Source organism: Gobio gobio, assembly GCF_949357685.1.
Source record: "Gobio gobio genome assembly, chromosome: 25".
NCBI lineage: Eukaryota > Metazoa > Chordata > Actinopteri > Cypriniformes > Gobionidae > Gobio > Gobio gobio.
Window position 1 is genome coordinate 7,573,153 of NC_137121.1, and position 27,650 is coordinate 7,600,802.

Sequence of the window (27,650 nt, forward strand, 5' to 3'; positions counted from 1 at the left end):
TTAACGTTACTGTAGTCTAAAGCAGAGCAGGAGCGAGTATTAATAAGATGAGCAACACACGCCTCGCGAGCAGCGGGACTTTTATTATGCCACAGTCGCCGGCGCCATTTCCGCTTTTCCGGTCATGAGTATGAGGTAACACAGCTCTGATGATCATATTAGACACATCTGAGTGTGTTGAGAATGATGTTGTGACGTTACTCTGTGTGTTCGCTCGGCGGCTGCTATGACACTTGTTCACACTTCAGTGAGAGTAAAGCGTTTCTGCAAAACAAAACCAGAAACCGAGAGTAACGTAGATATGACACAATCGACAGGTGAATCCCTCACACGTCCCAGTTCCTTGGGTAAAATAGTAATTTTCTCACGGATTTACAAATAGTTGGAGACATTTGGGATATTGTAACTACTCAACTGAACAAAATATATAACACTGGCCTAGTGGTTTTTGGATATTTTACTGCAAAAATTGTACATAGTGCACCTTTAAAATGCAATCAGTCTCAACTGTGGGGAAAAAAACTAAAATTTGATTGGTCGATCTCATTTGAGTGACAGGTTGCCCCGCCCTCACGCCAGTATGCACGTCATCAGAGAAGAAAAGAGATATTTTGATTAAAGATTATGAGGTAAATGAATTTAAAACAAATTAATGATGTGCACGGATAAATCATTTATAATAAATACTGCAATATTCCATTAAAAAAAAAAGAATTGTCCATTTTGATTTTATGATGATACGCCTGTAGCTGTTATATAATACGAAATTGATAATATAGAGTATTGAAATGTTTTGTCCTGTACTAAAATGAAAAGTGTTGAGCTGTTGCTAACCTCCTCGATTGATTCACAACCCCGTGTCGGTTCGAATGAATCGTTCAAAAGAATCGGCTCAATAGAACGATTCGTACGGGAATCGGACATCACTTGTCTGATGAACTGAAACTCCCCGGGAGATACCGAGGGAGGAAGATGGCGGCCACTGACCGTTCCCGGTCCGAAGCGGCGAAGCAGCGGCGGCAGGATCAGCTGCAGAGGTGGCAGGGCTCGGAGACGGATCGGACCGGGGCGGAGGCGAGGAGCCAGACCTCCGCTCCCGGAAACCGACGGGCCCGAGTGCGCTTCGCCCAGGGCGCCGTGTTTATGGCCGCCTGCTCCGCCGGAGACCGGGAGGAGGTCGCGGAGCTCCTGCGACAGGGAGCAGATATCAATCACGCCAATATAGACGGGCTGACGGCGCTGCATCAGGTATCCGGAACACTTTTGATTGTTTACACTGAAGTCGGGAAACTTTTGAGAAAGTTCACAAACTTTTCCCTACGCCTTTTCTCAGCTCGTAGATCGATGACAAGCAAGGATGTCCGAGATGATGAACTTGAGAAAAGCGAGTTTAAAATAGATCTGCCAAAATTTTTAGAAATTTGTATTCATATTTCATACGTTTTTTGGGAAACATATTTAGGCCTATACCATTTTCTACAATTGTTTTCATTTTTATCTTCAAATGTCAAGTAAAAAAGTACTCAAATATTTAAATACATGGTTGTGCACGCAATTTAATTATTGTTTTTAAACATATTTGTGTCATGATTTAAATAGTTTTAATGGTTGCTCAATTTGACCCAAACAAAACGCGCCTTTTCATAAAAAAGTCAGGGTTTTATTTATAAAAAATGGGGCTCTAAAGGGGTCCTCTTTGTTTTGGGGGCTTGTCACATGACCAAAAAAATATGGCTTCCTGCTTGTTGGTTACTCCACACTGACTTTGATTTGGCGGACAATATTTTTTTCAAATATTAATAATATTTTGAATACATTTTTAAGATATAATATTATAAAATATCCGAAGCTACTAAAGCCATTTTTTGTTGTCAAGAAAATCCGTGTTTTAAAATCTAATTTTCTTCTGACAGTGACACCACCTAGACATTTTTGACTTAACAAAATTACATAAATTCACAAATTAAAACCTTCATTATAGAAAATATGTATTTATTCATTATATATGAATCACATACATTGATCTGAATACAATGTATCAAACATTCTAGTAAATATCAGTTAACGTATAACAGACTTAAAACATCTGAAGTGGTTGAAACTTGATCGCGGAAGTTAAACGGAAGTTGCGATGGTCTTTTCTTCCCTATTGTGACGTATATCCGAGTGTAACCGCTTTGCAAACAAGAACAAATGTAGGGCGGGGCTTGATTTTGTTCTTGTGGAATTGATTGGATGTTGGATGGTTGTGGTTTGCTATTGGTCAATATTATGTGAGTGACAGGTTGCCCCGCCTCCATGCCAGTAAACGCATCAAAATTGTCCATTTTGATTTTATGGTGACTTTAAATGGTCAAAGTCTAGGGGTCTGAATGTCAAAATGTTATTATAATAGTGCATAACTGTATATCCAGATGTTGGTTTGCATTGCTGCCATGGTTTTGGACCATTGCGGAATTGTTGATGAGGATTAATGTAAACTATTTTCAATGTTGTTTGCAAGAGGTTGTTGTTTTAATGACGTCCAGGGAGTGCCTTGCATGGGCCCGTCCCGTGGCGGCCCCGTCTAATGTGGCTTCTGTCCACTTCTGACTCCAACACACCAGCATCCATGCTGAACTGGCATAGCAAGACTTTCCTCATATCTTCTGAGCCGCTTCACGGCTGGATGGAATTCCTGTCGGCCCTTTTCATTTGGTGTTTGTTTTTGTTTTGTTCTCTTTTTTTTTCTTTCTTCCTCTCTTCCTCTCAGCTGTGGATGCTTTTTTTTTTAATGATATGTTTAGGAGGGGTTATTTTCGACTTTTGTTGCTTCAGCCTTTTGCTTCAACTGTAAAGTTTTACCTCGAAACTGCTAATCCTGAGCTTTAAATGAGCCTATTCTTCAGCTGAGAAATGATAGTGTGCTTGAGGTCATTGTTTGGTGGACCTTTGTCTTCACTGGTTAAAAATAAAGGTCCTTTATTGGCATAAATAGTTCCATAAAGAGCCTTTAACATCCAATCTTTCCACTGCTCAAAGGTTCAGGCAGTTTGAGAAGCTTTAGAATATGAAGCGCAGGCCGTTTGATTGGTACAGGTGGTCATGTGGTCTTGTTGCTGTCGTCACAGCTTCACTGGTATTCTGTGGAACATCAGCTTTGAGCTCTTTAAGTGTCACCTTATCGTGTGTTTGCATGCGTTCTCTAATGTGACACACAAACTATGTTTTGTTTAGCTATTTTTGTGCCAAAACCTGCCAGGAAACCTGCTCAGGCCGTATTTCACCCCGAAGTAGAAGGAAATGATACATTATACTAAAAGAAATAATACATTATATGTTGCTTAAAGGGGGAAAAAAAACGCTTTTTTAAGGACTTTTAAGATTTAAAAAGACTTTTTTCCCCTCGAAATTTTCATTTCTATAATGCAATAAAAACATAATGATACATTATTTAAATTGTGAAGTGTTCACTAAGAATAGTAGTATATATTCTTCTGCGTTTAATTTAATATATCATTATTTTATGTACAAAATAAATGGCAATAAATTACAATGATTATTACAATGAGTTGAAAATGAAAAAAATGTAAATTGAATGAAAAAAAACCTTTTTGTAATGTTATTTAACATTTAACTTGATGTTTAATTGTGTGTGTGTGTGTGTGTGTGTGTGTGTGTGTGTGTGTGTGTGTGTGTGTGTGTGTGTGTGTGTGTATATATATATTTTATATTATATATATTATATATGTATATATAATATATATATTCGAGGTAATATAAGTTTAATATATTATATAATATATTATATAATAAAAAAAAAAAAAAAAAAAAAAAAAAAAATATATATATATATATATATATATATATATTAAATACTAATATTATATTACATTATTATATATACATTATAAATAAATTAACTTTAAATACAATTAAATATATATATGTATATATATTAAAAACAATATTATATACATTAAAAAATATATTATATACATATATATATATATATGTGTGTGTGTGTGTGTGTGTCTGTGTATATATATACAAAAGTCCTATGGACTTGGATCGCCCCGATGAACACATTTTTAAAAGTGCGTTTCGTGTCAAAATGACCCGAGGGAAGGATGAGGAATGTTTAAGCAAATTAATACAACTGAAAAGTATATATATATATATATACATATACATATACATATATACACACACAGACACACACACACACACACACACACACACACATATATGTATATAAGTATATATATTAGTGCTTTCAAACGATTACTCACAATATTTATTAAATATTTATATATAATATAAATGATACAGTACAGTGTATATACATGCAAATATTTCTAAAAATATATACATGAATGAGTGTGTATTCAAATATACATAATAATTATACAGTACACACACACACATATGTTATGTAAACAAACTTTTATTTTGAATGCGATTAATCGCGATTGACAGCACGTGTGTGTGTGTGTGTGTGTGTGTGTGTGTGTGTGTGTGTGTGTGTGTGTGTGTGTGTGTGTGTGTGTGTGTGGACTGGTAATCATCACGTTATGGGGACAAAATGTCCCCACAAAGATAGCAATATCCGAAATCCTCATCCTTGTGGGGACATTTTTAGGTCCCCATGAGGAAAACATCTTATAAATCAGACTAAGTGATGTTTTTTGAAAATGTAAAATTGCAGAATGTCTCCTGTGAGGGTTAGGTTTAGGGGTAGGGGCAGTGTAGGGGGATAGAATATACGGTATGTACGGTATAAAAACCATTACGCCTATGGAAAGTCCCCATAAAAGATGAAAACCAAACATGTGTGTGTGTGTGTGTGTGTGTGTGTGTGTGTGTGTGTGTGTGTGTGTGTGTGTGTGTGTGTGTGTGTGTGTGTGTACATACCGTAAGAAGATAATAAAGAAGAAATCGACATTTCTTCTACTTCTTTTGATTTTGAGGTGAATATAACCCAGATATTGAATGTTCAGGTTAGATTTCTTTCTGTCAGCGTATCTTAGTGTTTACTCTGTGTTGCCATGACATAAATGTGCATAATTTTATGAGAGCATAAAACCAAATGAATCCACAGTTTCTTGATTACTAACTGTTACTCAGCCTGATATTAGCCTGGGAACACACAGCATACTGTTGTGTGTGTGTGTGTGTGTGTGTGTGTGTTTGGCTCTGGACAGAATCAATGTCACATCCTGTCAAAGAGACTGTTTTGGCCTCTACACACACACACACACACACACACACACACACACACACACACACACACACACACACACACACGGACATGTCCCCTCCGTCACAGATAGAGTTTCAGCGATGGTTTACCTTCTAATGGTGCTAAAGTAAACAGAAGTCCCGTACACAGATGGAGGATTGAGCAAATCTTCTCTTTTAAAGGTTCCTCAGAAGAAAAGAAAGACTCGTGATTCAAACCTCAAATATTTAAAGGGGATTTTTTTATTTTAATATATTCCTTGAGGTTTATTACTTCACTTATAATGTTTATAAAGTTTTTTTGCACACACACACACACACACACACACACATCCACTCGCTATTGCACACGAGTAAGGGTTTTGAAAACATTGTCCATAAAACCGTCATTTACAGATGAAGCATTATGAAATAATTGACTTATGGTTTATGATGCCGCTGCTGTCAGATCATTTGGCTTCTTCATTGTTCCACAAAAGCTTCTTTGCCAACTCTCCATTACACTGAAAAAAATGTACGGATTTGCACGGATATTTTTTAAGTGAAAAATGAACAAGGAAACAAGTCATTTTATCTTGGCCAGTAAAAGGTTGAGTAATTTCTACTTAGTTGAAGTTTCCTTTGAAATACTTTTTACAATATAACAATGAATTAAAGTGTAGGTTTTACTTAGAAACATCTAAGTAAGTAACACAATAGATATTGTGTATATCTACATAATAGGAGTAACGCGACACCTGAACACAGAGATCTCAATACTTACTTGGTACACAACACACAGTGACGGTAACATTCGATGGATCGTTTTTGAGTATAAACGTGTAATTTTGAGTAGAAAATGAACTCCAAATGTCACAAAATTGCAAGTTACTAAACCTAACAACAAAAGCAATGATAAAACCTTGTAAATGCAACTGGAAAACAGCGAAAAATCAAGCCCCAGTGCATGATGGGAACACCAGTATCAGAAAAGTTGAGTAGGTTTTACTTAATTGTATAACGTTGATATTTACGCTTTAATTCCTACAAGCTTGAATTGAGTACTAATATAGAATTGACTTAGTGTTTTAAAGTTTTGCCTGAACTAACTTATTCATGTAGGAATCACATGAGTTTTTTCTGTAGTATTTACTTCACCACAGATTCATTTTTATCATTGTAACTGTGCCTCGATTACAAAATAATATGCTCCGAACAAACATATAATCCTCAGCTTTAAAATAAACCATCCACTTGTTTCTGACGCTGCGATCTTTCTGAAGTCTGTACAGAGACGCAAACCAGCCGTTTAAACCAGCCGTGTCACAGCGAACACTCTTTCACTCCTCCATTTGTCCTGTTGTCAGCAGACTCAAGCGTCAGAAACTGAACGCACATCTGTAAACTATATCCAGTGTAGACAGCGTCAGTGATTATAATGGGTTCTAATGGTTTTTGACGCGATGCTCACATCCAGTTTAGGCAAATGTCAGCCGTTAAAGCCCCACTGAAGTGCCTTGAAACACGCAGCATTATTCAATGTGATTTCCCCTGAAACGGCTCCAGCTGTTAGCAGCTCCTCCCCTTTTTTGAAACAGCCAATAGCGTTTTGTTAATACCACAGTTTGACTAGAGCCTTTTGTGTTTGGTAAAGCGAGTTTCCTCCTAATCTCTAACCGTTTATCATCATAATCTCCTCCATATCGCTTTGAAATACAGAATCAACCCTCAATGCACAATAGAATCGCCTTTGGCTCGTACATTTTTTTGTTTAGTTGCCAGACTTATATTATATTATACTACAAATATATATTTGTATGTATCAATATCAGCTTTTTAAATATCTGAACGTACACGCTTAACATCAGTCAGCATTAGACTATGTTATGATATTATGATAATCAAGCACTATATAATGACAGAACTTTAGTAATTAGCACTAAAACTGTTGGTAAGCATGTATTAATGCATATTTGTCATTTAACTGAACTTTGGACTGGTGGTGACGCTTAAGATATTGTTGGTGTTTCTGTAAAAAAAATTATAATAGTAATTATATTATTAAAAGATAATAATAACACTAGTTCTACTACTAATAACTAGTGTTAGACCGATATCGGCCGGCCGATATATCGGGCCGATATTTGCGCTTTTTACGTGCATCGGCCGATTTAAGGCTGCTGCGTTCGCCGATATTTTTTTCCCTGCATTATTTACAGACAGGCGTCCACAGGGCAGCTCTCACCGTCTTCAAACGGTCTTGCTCTCCCTCCCTCGCGCATATTAATCAAAATCAATTGAGAATTGACACGATGGTAAAAGGTGGAAAGACTGAAGTTTCACGTGGAGCATTGGGAGATTTTTTCCTGAATTACCGCTGGTGTTGCTCTACAAGAGATTAAGGAAAGTGCACATACACTCTAAAAAATGCTGGGTTAAAAATAACCCAAGTTGGGTTGAAAATGGACTAACCCATCAATTGAGTTGTTTAAGCAAACATTTAACCCAACCGCTGGGTCAAAACAACCCAATTGCTGGGTTAGTCCATATTCAACCCAACTTGGGTTATTTTTAACCCAGCATTTTTTAGAGTGTAACCATTAAATGACTAGGTTTAAAAAAAAATTAAATGAAGTATAGTACAGTCAGTGTGCACTTTATTGTGCTGCTTGCTTGTTGATACTGTGTGCAATAGTGTAATTATTTTATTTATGCTTAAATTATTATATTTTTTATATTATTATTATATATATTATATATATATAATTATTATATTATATTTTATATATAAATTAAATATTTATTTATATTTTCACCACTGAACTCTTTTTTTTTTCTTGTTCTACCTCACCTTTTTTTTACTATTTGTTAAATATTGTTTTTTTAGTTCAATAAATGTTCCTTTTTTAAATTTTAAATTTTAAATTATTATCATGATCATTGTGTCATTTTTATGTTGTAAATTGAGAGAGCAACAGCAGTATCGGCTCCAAATATTGGCTCAAGAAAATCGGCAGCCCGTATCGGTCCTCGGTTAAGGCTGATGAAAAAAAAATCGGTATCGGCATCGACATTAAAAAATCCATATCGGTCGATCCCTACTAATAACAATAGACAACCCACTAAGGATTGATGAGCTGCTGGGTTCATGAATATTAATCACGTTGTCAGCGTTCGCTCAAACTGATTTGCTGAAATAAAAACAGGGACAGTAATAGATGAGCGCCAGCCAATGAGATTGCCGTTTGGGCATTAGTCCCGCCCACTACCGGAAAAAAACGGCCTATCTTCTGCTTGTTCTTAAAAGCTGAATAATTCCAAATGAACTCCGTTATTTTGACAGGAAAATACAACAAAGAATATTGTTAACATGTAACGCGTCGATTTTGCATGGTATTTAAGACTCTCGCACACTTTCTCTCTCTCTCTCTCTCTCTTCACACTAGAGTTCACGGTACGTCAGATGAGCTGATTTGAAATCGTGTAGATCGCTTGACAAGAGCGAAACTCTCAAGCGCTCATTCAGTGTTCAGCGGTTAAAAATATATTTATGCTAAACTTATACTTAGCATCTAACACACACACACGCGAGTAAAATCTGAGAATGTATTAGACAATGGCTAATGATAGATATTATTTAATCGCCCAGAGTGACGATTTACTCGCATATGCGAGTGTTTTACTCGCATTGTAGAGGGTTGAGAATTCAAATGGGTCCGATATGTTTTGTTTTCTGCGCCGACTCGCGCATATGATCCGCTCGCTCTCGTGTCTCTTGTCAACGGCTCTGGTCTAAACTATGTGTGTGCGCTGCGGCGGTGCGCGTGAAAGTAACGTGAAACCAGACTTCATTCGCCTCAACTGAAAGCATATTTATAGTATAGTCGTTTCCTATCGCATGTATAGTGCACTGTGTACCTTTCACCATGTAGAGAATAGTAAATGTGTGAACAGCTGACCGATTTCAGACGTCTATTTATAGTGTAGGGGGCGGGCACTTCAGATTCTAGAGAGCATTTGATTGGACAGATGTGATGAGAAGGTGACGTCTGTGATGATGTCATCAAAATCTGTGATCCCTTTTAACGGAAGTGAGAAACTAAGTTTTGAATGCTTATATCTCCTAAATGCCAATTTTGTCATTGTTTTGGTACACACCAGCTTATTCGTAACCTTAAAGGGATAGTTCACCCAAAAATGAAAATTAGCCCATGATTTACTCACCCTCAAGTCACCTGAGGTGTATATGACATTCTTCTATTTATAGACGAATACAATCTGAGTTATATTAAAAATGTTCTGGGCTGGCTAATCCAAGCATTATAATAGCAGTAATAGCTGCTCTGTTTTTGAAGTCCATAAAAAATGCATCTGTCCATCAAATAACTGCTCCACGTGGCTCCGGGGTGTTAATAAAGGCCTTCTGAAGCGAATCGACGCGTTTGTGTAAGAAAAATATCCATATTTAAAAATAAATTTTTTTTCTATGGCTCTGCATCAGCCGTCCCCGCGCCATCACTTCCAGCGAATAAGGTCAAAATACCGGCGCGATCATAGATATATACATAGATTCCTCATTAGTGCCTGCGCGGATCGGTCAAATGAGGCATCTACGTGTATATATATCGCGCTAGTATTTTGACCTTATTCGCCGGAAGTTATGGCGCTGGGAAAACTAGATGACATTTGTCTGATAAGAGGTAAAAAAAAAAACATAAGACACGAAACGATCGGTTTCTGCGAGAAACCCATCAGTATTTAAGACATCAATGTGTCGCCACGAGCCGCAGGGTTTAATAAGGATTCGTATGTCTATGTGTGTTTATATCCCCATTGACATCATTATACGACTATCACACTGCAACGGTTGGAGTTAAAAATCTTCATTTGTGTTCTACTAAAGAAACAAAGACACCTACAACTTGGATGCCCTGGGGGTAAGCAGATAAACATACAAATCTTGTTTTTGGGTGAACTATCCCTTTAAGGCTAACATAGTCATACTAAAAGCTAAAAAAGTCCATTTTGATTTCAGGGGGCCTTTAAGCGACTGAACGCCAATGGGCGGCCCCTATTATGGGTCTATGGTGCGATGTCTTGCTCTGGAGGCGATCATATGCAAATGTATTTGCCTGTGCGACATCACAAATCACCCAATATCAAAATGTGCCATTTTTGGTGATTTGATAAAATAAATTCTTTGTTAATAATCATCAAGGAGGACGTTTTAATGGTACAAAGACCAAGGAAGATGTCAAAAGATCAAGGAAATTTGTCATGACCCCTTTAAAACTAATTTATAATAGTTTGTCAAAAGTGTAATTTTGCTCATCCATCAATAATATTCCTTGTTTTATTTATTATTGTATATCCATGTTTTTATGGATGCACCAGTTTAGCAATTTCGATTGATAATCTTAAAATTATTTTCATGTAATGGCTGATAATCACCAATAAATTGCCAATATTCAAGACCTGTACTATTTTTATACTATAAAAAAAGCTAAAATAATAAAGGGTTCAATGCTGCTATTTTGTGCTATAACTTTTAAAGTGCTAGTTTATGGTAAAAAATCGAAGAAAAAAAGACGAAACAATGAAAATACATACAATATCAGCAGATTAAATGTGAACAAATGAAATGAATACAAAAAAATCACTAATATTGTGCATCCCTAACTGTTTTTTGTTGTTTAAATTCATCAATATTTTTTATACTTGTAGTCATATTTGCATTCTTTTTTGTTTGTTTAGTATGTTTTGTATTGTTCATCCATATTCATATATCTAGTATGCCTAATTGTTTTAGTTTTATCTGTATTTAGTAGTCGGTGTGTGTGTGTGATGATGCTCTTTCGCTGCTCATCCTGATCTCGGCCCTGTTGTCCTCTTGTTGCCCGGTAACGGGAATTAAATATAGTCAGTGCTCTTTAAGTTTTTCCATCGCTTCCATCCAAAGCCTTTCTCTCTCTGTCGTTCTTCAGTGAGCGCATGGAAAACATTCTTCATGCAGTACAAGCGGCTGTTGTCATAGGCAAAGGCCAGTCGTTCTCTGAGTCACACACACACACACACACTCTCTCTCATATTCAGTGACCCCGTGAAGAACTTCACACCTTCTCCCTACAGAAGGTTCCCACTGTTCCTCAGAAACCCACACAAACACACACAATGAGAACAGAGTGGGCTTCTGTTCTCCTGCACAAGCGGACGTGGAGGTTTCTATAGGCAGCACCGGGTCCTCTGGGAGCCGCTCACTTTGGCTGTTAGGCCTCTTTTCCCCCAAACTTGGCCTGAAAACGCTTTTTTTATCAGTGCTAAAATCACTGTAACATGTGGCCCGGCTGATTTGTGCAGTAGCATATAGCTTGCAGAAGCTGACAGACTTGTTAGAGACGCTACTTTTAAACAAACTCGATTTAAAGTAGTTGAACAATGTTCAAGCTGCACTGTAAGTTTCTAACAAACAGCTTTTGTAGTTGCATTGCTATCATATGGTGCTGTCAATCAGTTAAAAAGAATATATTAAAAACTCAAAAACTCCAATCAACTTCTGTCAATGTTGAAAACAGTTTGTGCTGCTTCATATTTTTGTGGAAATGGTGAAGCATTTTTTTTTTCAGGATTCTTTGGTGAATAGAAAGTAAAAAAAAAAAAATCCCAACAATTTATTTGAAATCTTTTGTAACATAAACAGAGCTGCCAATTTTTCAAAAAAACTTAGAGTGAGATTAGGTGGGGCCAACCAAAATTTTGCCGCGAACAAAGCAAAAATTGCAACAAAAAATAAAATAAATAATACTATTATAATAATAGCTATATATATCAGTCCCTCCAGAAAAACGCGATTATGCGATCGCGTGATTTAACGCATAATCAGCCAAAGTCCGCATATTCATGCGGGGGCCGCATTTTTTCAAATACGCCGCACTTTCGCCGCATAAATTGCCTATTTCCGCGTGCAAAATATGCGGGGCTATCATGATTTCATAATCCCCGCATTTTCGTTGCAAAAAAAGTCATATATATTAGCAGAAAGTTGAAAAATTTTCGTTTACTTCACACAAGAGCCGCCATTTCCGCCTATTCCCATGGGAACGTTTTGAAGTGACGTGATTACCCGACGCGAACGTCATCGAAAAGCTTCAAACCCCGTGGAGAAACCATAGATACCGGTGAAACCATGATGCAGCACAAACTCCCATTGGCCAACAAAAATAACAGCAAAAGAGCAAAGCAGTTTCCCTGTGTGCTGACTGATTTCAAAACACAGCATCATGAAGCTTTGAAGCGTTATGAATCAATGAGTTGATTCAGCGATTTGAAGCGTTATGAATCAATGAGTCGATTCAGCGGGTTGGATCGCCAAAGTCACGTATTTCAGCAGTTTGACACACGATCCGAATCATGAATCGACTCGATGATTCATAGCATCGTGATGCTGTGTTTTGAAATCAGTCATCACTATATAAGTCGTTATTTCGTTTTTTTTGTACACAATAACTATTATCGTCGCTTCATAAAGTTATTGTAGAACCACTGTAGTGAGATGGACTTTGTAACGACGTCTTTAGTAGGCTACCTTTTATGGGTCTTGAGAGTGTACATTGTGCCAATGGAGGCCTTTCTGAGCCATCGGAATTCAACTAAAATATCTTAATTTGTGTCCAACAACATAAAGGGAAGTCCTTAATGACAGAATTTTCATTTTTAGGTGAACTAACCCTTTAAGAGATTGCACTTTGTGCATTGGAAGCACTCAAATGTCTGTTTTGTATAGCGACATCTGTAAAACAGGAAGTTATTTATTAATTTTTTCAGAAGTTGTAGCATATTCCTTTTGTAAAGCTACAGAACTTGATTGACTAAATGTTTTGTAAATTTGAGCCATTATTAAGGTCTTCAATAAAACAAGATGAGAACTTAAATATTCCAGCATTTTCTGTGATGTAGTGCTTTTTTTCTCTTTCTCATCAAACCGCAGTTTTTTCAAGTTCCCGCAATTTTATCGCATAAAATTGCATAAATATCCCGCATTTTTCATCGCATTTTTTAAGAAAACGTGCCGCATAATCAAGGATTTTTGCCTGCAACAATCACAAAAAAAAGCCGCATTTTTCTGGAAGGACTGATATATATATATATATATATATATATAATAGCTATACACACATCACAGAAAACACTCTCTCTGCATCAGCATTTGAATGGGGTAGTATTGGTTTTTGTTGTTGATTTCTTTTTTGCCTTTGTTATAATATAGTATATCCTATAGACACACACACACACACACACACACACACACACACAATTTTAAAGCACTATGTAGAGGCATGGTTTTGTCTAAATAGAACAAATTGATTATACATCAACCTACAGCTATACTTTTACAGGGAAGAAAAAGGAAAATAACTGTCTGTCCTGTCTGTTGCTCTTCTGTCTGTTGTGTGGTTCTTTTTTGCTGTGGCTGATCTAAAAAAAACAGTGTTGTAGTAAAATCTACTTTGAGTAGTTAAGTTATGTTCAAGCTACCCTTTTGAAAATAGCTACACTACAAGTTACTATCAAAAAGTAGCTGGCTACATTGAAACCATGTTTCTTTTTCTTCTTTTTTACAATGAGATTGTTACAAATAACTGAATAATTGTTCATGAAGAATGTTATAATATTTGGGGTTTCAAGCTTCATAATGCAATGTAATTATGATTTCAAAGAGTATAGGCATTCAGGGTTATTGGGACACTTTTCCCCAGTCATTTCAATGGAAAAAACAGAATCATTACACACAATACTCAAATATAGCCTATATCTCAAACTGGCTGCCCAAGTGCAAAATGGCTACAAATTTAACATCAGTGCAAGAACAAAATGTATGCAAATCAACTTTGCGATGCTGTTTGCGAACGTTCGTTGGAACTATGGTTTCGGGAAACACGACTCGTTTAACTATGCTTATAATGACGCAACTTGTCGTGACCATATACGAACGACACTTTGGGGAAACGCACCTCTGAGCGTCACAGCGCTCCACTTCGCTCATTACAGGCTCGTTCTCGTCAGAACCCAAAACGGAATGTAGCTTTAGGTCGCGCAACACCGTATTTATTTGCCCATTTTTCTTGAACCCCCTCACCGAAAGCATGATCGGCTCAACATGTAGATATAGATATATAGATAAACTCATCTTTCAGGCATTTGACAGACCGGGTTGGCACTTCAGCGTGAGAAATCGGGGGTGTGGCGTGTGAGCGAGTGAAACCAATCAAATGCGTGTGTCTCACGGCCAATGCGTGAGAGTTGGCAGCTCTGCATAAATGTCTATAGTGTCACTTTTGATCAATTTCATGCATCCTTAAAGAATAGAAGTATTCATTCCTTTAAAAAAGTTTAACTGACTTTTAAGTGTGTGTGTCTGTCTGACTATACATGTATTAGTGCTGTCAAATAATGTAATATAAAAGTTTATATTTATATGTTAATATAAATGTGTATATATATATATATATATATATGTTATTAAAGGTGCACTATGTAACATTTTTGCAGTAAAATATCCAAAAACCTCTAGGCCAGTGTTATATATTTTGTTCAGTTGAGTACTTACAATATCCCAAATGTCTCCAACTATTTGTAAATCGTGAGAAATTGCTATATTAACCAGGGAACCGGGACGTGTGAGGGAGTCGCCTGTCGATTGTGTCATATCTGCGTTACTCTCAGTTTCCGGTTTTATTTTGCAGAAACGCTTTACTCTCACTGCAGTGTGAACAAGTGTCATAGCAGCCGCCGAGAGAACACACAGAGTAACGTCATAACATCATTCTCAACACACTCAGATGTGTCTAATATGATAAACAGAGCTGCGTTACCTCATACTCATGACCGGAAAAGCGGAAATGGCGCCGGCGACTGTGTCATAATAAAAGTCCCGCTGCTCGTGAGGCGTGTGTTGCTCATCTTATTAACAATCGCTCCAGCGGTTCCTCAGCTCCACAACACTCGCTCCTGCTCTGCTTCACTACAGTAACGTTAATAATCACATCCATGAACATGATTTCTGCCCGAGTCCTATCCCGATTCTTTCCCACCGGCTGTGAGGTGAAGACCACATGTCCCAAGATTCTGCGCTCAAACTTGGCGTCATCAAACTACGCCTTTGTTTTGAAATAGGCGACCTCTAGTGGACGGAAAAGTTACATCCAAATGAGACAAAAATAAATTTTCTGTCTTTTCTCAGTCTAGAAGGCACCAAATTTCACATTTCTACTAGATAAATGACACAGTTTAAATACACATTCATCTTCCCCAGCGCTGAAGTGCCCCTTTAAGTTCTGCGTTATGTTCCACAAATATGTACTTCACGAAAGACATAACGTTACTGTAGTTGTGTCTGAAGTTAAAGCATAACACAAAGGTAAACGCATTCTTGTTGTTCATTTTTTGTTGTAGGACTATCGTACAGTATCAGTGAATGACACATTTTGTCTGTGGTGTGTGCAGTAATGTGTGTGTTATGCCTGATAATTACATTGTTTATTACAATTATATTGGGCACTTTTTGTACTTAAATTAGTTTATTCTTACTGTTGACATTTGAAAATGATATATGTGTTTTTCCATGGGTTAAAATCATCAGTTAATTTTGTGATTTTGACAGTTTCCACTTGGACATTTTAGTCATGCATGACTGTATTTGAATGCCCTGTTTTGATCCATTTTCCTGGGGAAATTATTATTATTATTTTTTATTTTGACATCATTATTTTGCTTTAAGGAGATAAATGGTGCTAACCAACCTTGATTGACATGGCAATAACATTATATCACATTATTTTGGCAGTTCAAATTTTGGGTGTTTTTTTTTTCTTGGATTGGGCGGGTTTTAGGCAGCTTTTGGGCTGGAAATCATCGACCCAATCTGGCAACCATGTCTGAAATTTAAGCGGGAGCGCTAAAAGAAAATTAAAAAGAGAAAAGGAATTCAAATTAGTCGACATTTCGAAACGTATTCCAAAAATAGCCATAATTTCACATTGTAGCATTTTAGAAATAATCTGTTTTTTTTAAGTTAAGGCTTCCCTAGCTATAATTGATTGGCTATATTGAAACATTTAATAATTACTCTGTAGCCACCAAGTTCTGTGAAAGATTCATTGTAAAAAGTTATGTTAAACATTTGTGCATCTGTTCTGTCTCTTGAATGCACTTGATGCTGAGGCTATTACATACATCTCCACCGAGCATTGCCGAAGCCTGATTTGTTAGTATAGAAATAGGCTATAGGTACTCAAGACTAACATGAGACTGGCAGAATCCGTGTGTGTTATGTACCCTTTAAGTGTGTATAATTATCTCGGCTTGCTTAATACAGTTTGACATTAGAAGTGGAGACGTAGAGTTCATTCATGCTACACCGCTACCGATAAAGTAGCTTGCTACTGGAACAGCTTCAGGATTTTGAAAACACACGAGCTGCTGTTAAAAACTGCGTCTGTTGTGTTCCTCCACAACATTGATCACAGCCTGCACATGTATGTGCACAGTAACACTTCCATCATGTAAACGCTTCGCTGACTAATTATTGTTTTGCCTGCAGCTGTGTCTCACTGAAACGTGGAAACATGGATTTCCCATCATGCAATTTGACCTTGGCTCCAGCACTGTTGTAAAGTTGTCACTAGGATAGTCATGATGAGTGTCAATAGAGTTATTCAGACACTGCGCTCAGCTGATAAGGGTGATGATGACATCACATTGTGTTCATTCCTTTGCATTTTATGTGTGTGTGTGTGTAATCTAAGGTCGAAGGTTAACCGCAGTGTCTTATGTTTGAGGAATACGTGGACAGACTTGGATCATTTATTAGTAGCGATATATAAGCAATATATCAGTGTATTGGTCAATATTAACATTAATGAAATGGATTATTAACGTTATACTTTTCATTACTTAAGCTTGAATTACTTCAGATGTTTAATATTATGTTTCAGGATAAGCCAATTTGTTAGTTATATACTATCATAATTATTATTTTTATATTTTCTGTAATTTTAGTTAAAGTTTTAGCAATTTTGTTGTGTTTGTCATTATTATTTTAAATGTATCTATATAGTTTGAGTTATTTAGTTTATTTTAATACTTCAACTAAACTAAAATGAGAAATGTTTCTTGGCATCTAGCAGAAATAGAATAAATTTAATATTTGTAAATATTTTATTTCAGTTGTTTATTTTATTTCAAGCAATGAAAGTGTTTTTTTTTTTTTATGGGTATTAGGTTTAGTTCATGATAATAACCCTGGCCTGAACTATACACTGTTTACCCGGATAAGTTGAATTTACTTAAAAGATTTGAGGAAACTGGTTGCCCTAAAAAAAATTACAGTAATGTGAACTTAAAAATTTGAGTTAATTGAACTTAAATTAATTTGTAATATCAATTACTTATTACTTATCAATATCAATTACTAGTATATTTAAGTTCAATGTACTAAGTTAAGTTTATATCAATTGTTTTATTTTTTTATTTTGTTAAACTAGAAAATTAAGGGGAAAACGCGAATAAAAGGTATATTCATACAATTTTCTGTTTTAGTTCAATTCAATTCCAAAACATATACACCGTAAAAACAAATTTGTTCAGTTTACTTCATTCAATTGTGCAAACTCGTTGCCTCAAGTTGTTCTTACTTAAACCGTTTAAGTTTTGTCAATTTAATTATATCTGTGATCTGAGGAAGTGTACTCCCAGAGTGCATTGCGGCATGAATAAATAAATAACTTGCTTTGGTTTACTATTTTTGGCTTTATTTTACAATTTGTCTTTTGTCAGTATAACCCCAATAATGGCAGATAAAATCGAATTAAATTGTAAAGGTCTTATTAATAATAATACAAATAAAAATAAATAATACGAAAAAAACGTGTTACCATTGTTGTTTTGATGCTGAATGTTGAAGTCTGTGTGTGACTCAAGCATACTCAATTGCAAGATATTGTTACAAATATAGAGGGCTAATATCAACCCAATTAAAAGTTTATGCCATAAGTGTTAGCAAAAAAATGTTAAAGGATCATTATTTGACATAAATTATAGTTATGTTATATATCATTAATTCACAAATGTTATATATATATATATATATATATATATATACACATACATATATATACATACATATACATATACACACACACACACACACACACTATTTATTACTTCCCTTCCTTTGAAATCAGGTAATTGTGATTTCTTGTTGCAACGCTGCATAGGAAGAGAATTACAATAATATGAATGAAGTTCCAAGTGCCCAACCAAAGGGAACACTGATCTCCATAATGGTGAGAGGAAGTGGAGGAAATGAGTGAAAAGTCTATGTGAAAATGGCCCTGCCTCAAAAACCTTTTGCCCGCCTGTTTTTTTTTCTTTGGCAAAATGGTACTCAAACCAGTCAAGTAATGTTTACTTGGTTTTTCTAAGTAACGAAGGCAAAGCATGCAAATAGTTCAGATAACTAAATTGTTTTAAGTAAGTTCAACAAACTATTGGACATCAAGTAAACTTAACAAAAAAAGTCTTAGTAAGAACCACTGATGGATTTTACAGTGTACTGTAATATTTTTTATGAATATTTTGAATTTCCTGTTTTAATAAAAAGCCATTTTAATTTTTGTGGTAATTAAAGTGTTAACACTTTACAATAAGATCTCATTAGTTAATGCATTATTTAACTTAAACTGACTATGAGAAATCTATTTTTACAGCATTTATTAACCTTTGTTAATTTAATTAATTAAAATATTATATGCATTAACTCATGTTAACAGATACAACTTTTGATTTTAAAAACGTATTTAGTAAATGTTGAGATTAACTAAGATTAATAAATGCAAGTGTTGTTCATTCTTAGTTGACTAAAGTAGTCAACAAATTAAACCTTTTTATTTTTTTGAATGAAATTATGCGTAGGGCATAAGTTCTGCATTTTTAGTTATTATCTCTAATATTTAGTTATTATCTCTAACATTATCTATATTATAATATAAAGAATCTATATTATTTCGCATATGTATATACAAGGCTTGACATTAACTAGTTTGGTCACCAGCCGCAGTGACTAGTTTTGACATCGATACCATGGGGAAAAACTGCCATATAGATATTTATTTGGCAGCAGGTTTATTAGGCTGCTGTCACTTTAAGACCTGACGCACAGATCCATTACACTAGCCGCGTTTCCATTACCCTTCAAATTGCGCAAATTGAAATTGCGAATTGAAAATACGCCCAATGGAAACGCGTCAATTTCGCAAAAACTCCCATCTATCGCAAAAAAGTTTTTACGCTCGCATGAGGTGGTTTTTCAGGCAATTCGAAAAAGGAAATTTGCGCAAAACTGCAATGGAAACGCAATGGGTTTTTTTTGCATTTACAGGTCACCTGGTACGGTCACGCATTGCTCTCACATAGGGCCTAAATATAATTTTTTTTCCACTCAAGTATGTAGCCTACATATCTTATGTCGTTAAAACGACATATATTTTCTCCTAATAAGGAAAGTGGCGTAACTTTATAATGACGGACCCTGGTGCAACCACAAATATCATAACTATCTATAGGCCTACTGTAATTATGACATATATTCAAGAAATGTATTAAAACAGAAAGACGCTATAGTTTCCGCCTTGCTCAAAGACTAGGTCTATCCACTCCTGACGATCTTGGTTTGCTTCTTATTTATTAAATATAGCCTACAGCCAAATAGTTGATTAAACATTGATCAAAAATTAAAATACAATTTATACAAAACGAAATTAATTTTAAAGAAAGACTTTATAGAAAACACAATTCAATTGTGCTCAAAATCCATGTCTCCAGACATATGCGCATCTGATTATGTGCATTAGCCTACTCATGCTGCTCACTTTTCATAATCAACATATGAAATTAAAAGATTATAATATTTAGACATAGCCTAACTATATGAAACTAAATAGGCTACGTTTTCTTTAACCCTCTTTCCTACGAAGTCGTTGTCGCCTTTTGATTAATTTTTTCCTTAGGCTATTCCAGCGGAAACTTAAAATACTCCGTCATTTTTAGCCATACAGATAAGTGCAAGACATAATTATAAACTATAAACTGTCTACTTTTATTTGTGTAAACTCACGATAACAGCAAAGGCCGTGGACTCAGGGAACAGATTATTTTGCACTCCACTCCAAACGCTGTCTTCATTTCAAAAATATATTTTGTTTATTAAACGCAAAGTTTTTCATTTCAAAAGCATTTCTAAATTCAGTTTATATTTCCAAAAAACGAAATTCCGAGCCAAAATAACGAAGTGGTAAAAAAAACGTTGAGTTCCACCATGCAAATTCAAACTTTTCACTCGTCTCTGTATGTGGCAATGCGTCACAATAACCTGCGTTTGTAAAAGTCGATCATTCTTTACAGATGATGGTGTGTTTGAACAGAAGATGAGTTCTTTATTAAACTCATAAAAAAACAATAGAATATAAAATGCCACAATTTATCATAACACCTCATATGTGCTGCTCAAGTAGAAGGTGCTTTCCTTGCAATCAGTGCTATAACACGCACGTCTCTTTCCATTAAAAATAATGGCGTGCGGTGGCTGGGATATACATAAACCTAACAACATACGTAGCATGAGTTTTGGAATTATTTATCACGAGAGGAAAAAAAATGTTGTAGTCGCATAACATCAGTTAATGGAAACGCTGTCATTTCGCAATATTTTTTTGTCGACTTTTAGAAAATATCGCAAAAGTTTTGCGCAAATCTGTAATGGAAACGCGGCTACTGTTACACATGCGTTTTTTTTCTCAACTGTTTACATTCACTTAAAACTGAACTGACTGTGTTTACGTGAATACTCCCCAACGCCGGCATTTTGACATTCTTTTGTGTGTATTTGACTGTTTAAGTCAGGGGTCTCAAACTCAACTTACCTGGGGTCCAACAGTAATCAAGTAAAAGGAGCACAACCAGGGTTTTTCCTGGGTCAAAAATGGTCTTCGGTGGTGGCTGACAGACATGGTCATCCACACATACACAGTAAAAAGTACCCTACCCACGTGATCTGCGATCGCAATACTGACAATAAATTTAAAATAAATTCAAAGAAACAGTTTGTAATTTTTGCTTATCTTATTTCGATACCTTGATTTTTGTTTCTTTTGTTCCTCATTTTTACACTATTTACAAATAATTGTTTTGGTATATAACCATATCAATATTAAAAAATAGTATTAAAAAAATAACAAATAGCCTAATTTTCTGCCATATACAATTTCTTAAAATGATCAGCTAGCTAATAACTTTGTTCTGGTTTCACCTCACACCAGTCTAAACTAAATGATTTTAGGCTATCTATTTACTACACATTGTAAACAGAAATAAGCTTTAAAAAAAATTCTTACTATCCACTCTTGCTAAATTGGGTGAGCACACTTGTGTTCTCATTTCAGATGTTCTGAGTAAATTATTAAACTGATTCGTGAGTTCAGTGTTGGACAGTTCAGTTGTTCTAACCAGTCGTTAAAATGATTCGGTTCAAAGGAGTCAGGTCGCGAATCGGACACCAGCAGACGCTTTGTGTGTGAATCCCGTCTGTTAGAACATCGCGAAAGATTTGTCAACACACAGAAAACACTTCATAACTGGATAGGATTTGTTTCCCGTTTATTGAAAGTATGGTTTATGTCAGCTGGTCGGTGAAGAGTTAGCGTTTTTTGAGCGCAATTCACATCCAGCGGTAATTCAAGGAAAAAAATGTCCGAATCCACCACGTGCAACATGGATTCGGTCTTCCGACCTTTTGATTAACGTGATATGTGAAATATTAGAATGCTAAAACGGTGCTTATTTTGAAGACGAGAGCGTGCGCGCGGGGTAGGGCTCTCCGCTCGTTCTCTCTGCGTCCGCGCGGGGTAACGTTAGGGCTCTCCGCTCGTTCTCTCTGCGTCCGCGCGGGGTAACGTTAGGGCTCTCCGCTCGTTCTCTCTGTCATCAGTTAACATGCGCCGATCACAAGCGCAGTAGATCTACATCACTCATAAATCACAATAACTGATCAAATAAGGCTTTGGCGGGGCAAAAATTTGTTTTGGCGGCCGCCAAAAAATGTTCAATGTAGGAAAAACCCTGACAACTGATCCAATCTTCTCAATCTTTATTATTAACAGTTCTTCAACATGAATGTCTCTTCTGAAGATGAAATGGTCCTCTTAATTTTAACATTCCTTTCTGAACATGAACGGTAAGAATAGAAAGAATAGTCTCTCTCCGCAACAGCATTAAGCGATATATTGACGCGCTCGTCCATGTGAAGACTGAAAGAGAATGTAAACCCCGCCTACTTTGATTTGATTGGCCATCTCAATCATTTTGACATTGACGAGTGCCTTTAGACCACAGACGTTTCAACTCTCTGATCAGCCTCACGTCAACCAATTATACTGCATGAGGGAGGGCCAAGCCAACTCTCACACCCACACACACACACACACACACACGCACACACACAAAGTGAGGCAGCTTGCATTTCTGAAAATAAAGCGCGGCACACGCAACGACTCAGCAAAAAAAGGTGCTTTTCAGAACAACGCGCGAGCCACACTAACACTAAACTTTAATGTCAAGTAGGGGGCCACAAAATATCATCCTGAGGGCCACGAGTTTGAGACCCATGGTTTAAGCGCAATAAGCAGCGGAAAAGAACTAAATTTAGTGCCTAGAGGCAGCTTTCTGTGCCGCACTTTGGGTGTGAGAACAAAATCTGTGGGAATGAGTAAAATTATGCACAATACACTCAATCCCACGCCGAAATTCAAGCCCTGTAATAACAAACAATATATTCATCCGAAGCGAGTGAGTGAGAGGAGGCGGGTTTGTGTGTCACTTGCTGTCGGAGAGATGAGAGAGAGAGAGATGCTGGTGTCATGTGTCTATTCTGAGGAAAATTAGTGTTGGAAGCGTTTCAGATATTTGAGTATCTATATGCATCGAAATATTTTTGACAACACTACAAATTAGTTTATTATTTCAGATGCATTTTAAAAAGACTACAGTTGAAAATGTATATATTATATATAAAATTCAACCCGCCGAAGTGGCCAGTAGGAGTGACTGCGTTACACACCACTGCTGAAATACACACACATTTGACAGGTGTTAATGTCGAGCCCTGTATATAGAGATTAAATAGATTTTCTCTTTCTCTCCTCAGGCCTGTATTGATGAAAACGCAGACATGGTTCAGTTTCTGGTGGAGAGCGGCAGTGACGTGAACAGAGGAGACAATGAAGGGTGGACGCCCCTCCACGCCGCGGCCTCCTGCGGTTTCATCCAGATCACAAAGTCAGTAACGCGGCTCAACTGCCTACCAAGACCACATGATGCAGCCTTGTACCCCACATTCATATTTTATCCGAAGTATTGATTCAAAATAGATCAATCTAATTGAAAAGGCACCTGATGTGTTCAATTCTAGTGGAGTCAACTGTAAGTTGAGTTGCGACAGTTTAAAGTTTACTGGGTTTTTTTCTGTGTACCTGTTGCAGGTACTTGATCGAGCACGGCGCACGTGTGGGAGCGGTGAACAGCGAGGGGGAACTTCCTCTCGACGTCGCTACAGAGGACGTCATGGCGAGGCTGCTGAAAGCAGAGATTAAAAAACAGGGTGAGAGATGGAGTAAAAGAGGGAATGTGAGATTGTAGAACAACAAAGAAAAGGTTTCACCAGTGTTGTTATTGTTAACTAAATCTGATGCTCACGTGCCACTGTTGGTGCTTTCGGCGGTGGACAGGGGTCAGCATGGGCACCCTGACTGGTCTGCGGCTGTGCCGCCCCATACACAACAAACTGAGATGCTCTGTGTATTCTGACACCTTTCTATCAGAACCAGCATTAACTTCTTCAGCAATTTGAGCTCCAGTAGCTCGTCTGTTTGATCGGCCCACACGGGCCAGCCTTCACTCCACACGTGCATCAATGAGCCTTGGCCGCCCATGACCCTGTCGCCGGTTCTCCACTGGTCCTTCCTTGGAGCACTTTTGATAGACACTGACCACTGCAGACCGGGAACACTCCACAAGAGCTGCAGTTTTGGAGATGCTCTGACCCAGTCGTCTAGCCATCACAATTTGGCCCTTGCCATTTTTCCTGCTTCTAACACATCAACTTTGAGGACAAAATGTTCACTTGCTGCCTAATATATCCCACCCACTAACAGGTGTCATGATGAAGAGACAATCAGTGTTATTCACCTGTATATTCATGCCTGATGGGTATTAATAAATATTATAAATATTAATATTAAACGTAAACTTAAAAGTAGGGCTGGACGAAATTAGAAAAAAAGGACATTGCGATATTTCGTTTTTTTTAGATATAATGCTGCGTTCACACCAAACGCGAATAGAGCGTCAGGAGCGAGAGATTTCAATCTTAAGTCAATGGAAAGGCGCGTTGATGCGCGTCTGGAGGTCCTGCGTCGCGATAGATGCGTTTCGCTCGGCGCGATGGATTCGATTCCGCCTCATTCGCGCGTCCAGTTCGCTAATTGAGCGTCTTGTGCGCGAATGGCATTCGCGCATTTGAAGCGAATTTGCGTCTGGCGCCCGAGTTGAAAAATCTGAACTTTGCCGTCAATTCGCGCCGCGTTAACCAATCAGGAGCCTGCTCGCTGCGGTCACATGGTAAAGTGACGTGATGAGAAACCCTGCATAATTTAAAAATACTACTATTGTGTCACAAAATGTAATTTTAAGACTTTTTCAGGTGAGAATGTAGTTGTTTAAAGCTCAAATCTGTGGTTTATTTATAAAGAGAGCGCCTATTATAAAAAAATGATCTTGTGTTTTTGGAGTTGTGAGATCCAGGCGATCAGCGGCGATCAGCGCTCATTAACCCCGGCGTGAGCAGCCTTTCCTCGGCCAGTCCTTCTGACGTTTGCCGCTGGTTCTGATGTCCTGTAGTGGTTCGTCTTGTGTGGATCTACCGGCCGATTTTTGCTCTCATGAATCTGTAATTTGTTGTCTGCCAAATCGTTTTGACTGAGGGCAAAGAGAAGTTTCATAACTTTATTTTTTAAGGATATTTAAATATACATGCAGTGAAGATAATGTAGGAGTTGCCTAGACCACATTTGTGAGGCTATTAATGTTTAATATATATTTTTAATGAAAATGAAAAGAGGCAGAGTGGTGTTTTATGACATATTTCTCCTGGAGCGCCTTAACGCGCGTCTATTTCGCCTCAAACGCACAATTTATACGGATTCAAAATGTTCACGCATCAAACTAGACGCGGTAGACACGATTTTGACGCTCTATTCGCATTTGTTGTGAACGCAGCATGAGACGGTCTCACCGGATGATTAGCTCTATTTGGCAAGAATTAATAATTCTAGAATGATTGGGTTTGTTGGGAACTGAATCTGTCGAAAATAATACAATACAATAAAACAAAGATACAGATGAAATAAACAGTGCTTTCTAACAGTATTCAGGTACAGAAATTGAATAATCAAATGTAAAATAACGCTACATAGTCTTTACTGTATAATTTGAATATTATTACAATTTGATAAAGGTACAAAAGTGATTTTCTTTGTATTTTGTTGTTTGATTAACATTAATGAAACAGACTGGAGCAGGAAAAATAGGCTGCTGTCACTTTAAGAGCGAATGCACGGATCCAATATAATGATACACACCCGTTTTCTTTCTCCGCTGTTTACGTTCACACATTATCACTTTTGCTTTGTAAGCATTAATCCGAAAAATAGGATTATTTAGATAAATATAAGTTTTTCTTTTGATTTTTGATAAAGAAATGCAATATTTCTATGTGAAATCCTATTTGAACAAATGAAGGTTCACATTATCTGTCTAAAACGCTCCATCTGTCTGATCTTCACCTGCTGTGCGTGATCCCATTAAAACCTTAGTCGACGCACAAGCGCTCACAGAAGCTCATTATAAATGTGTGTGTGTGTGTGTGTGTTTATAGGATGTTTGGTTTTAACAGTAACAGCATGTGAATTTCCCACATCAAAAACTCCATTATAAAGGCTGGAGCTGTGCAGAGGTTTTATAAACTTCCTCCTGTGTGTAAATGTGAGTGTCTTTGTGAACTTGGGTCGGCATGAAACAGGAGTTCCGGGAGTCTTTTCTTCCCGTATATCTGAGTGAGACGGCTTCTCAAAGAACAAATGTAGGGCGGGGCTTGATTTTGTCCGTGGGGAATTGATTGGATGGTTGTGGTTTGCTATTGGTCGATCTCATGTGAGTGACCGGTTGCCCCGCCCTCCTGTAATATGTAATTATATGTCATACTGAATCTTTAAGAATGGCCTGTGCTGTCTGAGAAAGATCCTCATCATTGTTTGAATGATTTTTCAGGTATTGATGTGGATCAGGCCAGGAGAGAGGAAGAGCGAGTGATGCTCCAGGATGCCATGTCCGTGTTGGCAGGAAGTGGCTCTCTGGTCCCTCATCTGAACACTCAGGCCACGGCGCTGCATGTCGCTGCTGCTAAAGGATACATTGAGGTGTTAAAGTGAGTGCTCGTTTCACTAAGACACACCATAAGTGTAACTGTTTTGCTATCTAAGTGAGGACATTCCATAGACGTAATGTTTTTTATACTGTACAAAACTGTACATTCTATCCCCCTACACTAACCCTACCCCTAAACCTACCCATCACACACACACACACACACACACACACACACACACACACACACACACACACACACACACACACACACACACACACACACACACACACTACCCCTACCCCTAAACCTACCGAAGACACACACACACACACACACACTACCCCTAAACCTACCCATAACACTCACACACACACACACACACACTACCCCTACCCCTAAACCTACCGAACACACACACACACACACACTACCCCTACCCCTAAACCTACCGAACACACACACACACACACTACCCCTACCCCTAGACCTACCGAACACACACACACACACACTACCCCTACCCCTAAACCTACCGAACACACACACACTACCCCTAAACCTACCCATCTCACACACACACTACCCCTAAACATACCCATCACAGGAAACATTCTGCATTTTTACATTTTTAATAAAACATTAAGTATGTTTTTAAAGCAATTTTATTTTCATCTGAAATGTCCTCATATTTCATGTTTACGTGTAATAACAGTGTCATTATACAAATTTGTGTCCTCATAAGTCACAAAAACAAATAAACACACACACACATATATATATATATATAAATATGGATGGATGTGTGTGTGTGTGTGTGTGTGTGTGTCAATTACTGATGCAGATTAAAGGAACACGACGACTTTTGGGGACATTATATTATTCGCTGTATCACACCCACCGCTAACCTAGCTTAGCACAA

The 27,650-nt window shown here is 37.2% G+C and overlaps 1 protein-coding gene across 4 annotated transcripts in view; it reads left to right on the top strand.

The window, feature by feature from the left end:
* The first annotated feature begins 903 nt into the window (after window positions 1-903).
* LOC307121737 (protein phosphatase 1 regulatory subunit 12A) overlaps window positions 904-27,650 on the top strand; it is a 51,711-nt gene continuing 24,964 nt past the window's right edge. For 3 of the 4 annotated variants that reach the window (XM_079809470.1, XM_079809473.1, XM_079809471.1), the window contains exons 1-4: window positions 914-1,248; window positions 23,453-23,583; window positions 23,787-23,905; window positions 26,632-26,788. In XM_079809470.1, the coding sequence (XP_079665596.1) occupies window positions 973-1,248; window positions 23,453-23,583; window positions 23,787-23,905; window positions 26,632-26,788 (683 nt within the window). In that variant the 5' untranslated portion in view covers window positions 914-972. Of the gene's footprint in view, window positions 1,249-23,452; window positions 23,584-23,786; window positions 23,906-26,631; window positions 26,789-27,650 lie in introns of all 4 variants that reach the window. The other variant, XM_079809472.1, reaches the window with a different exon arrangement.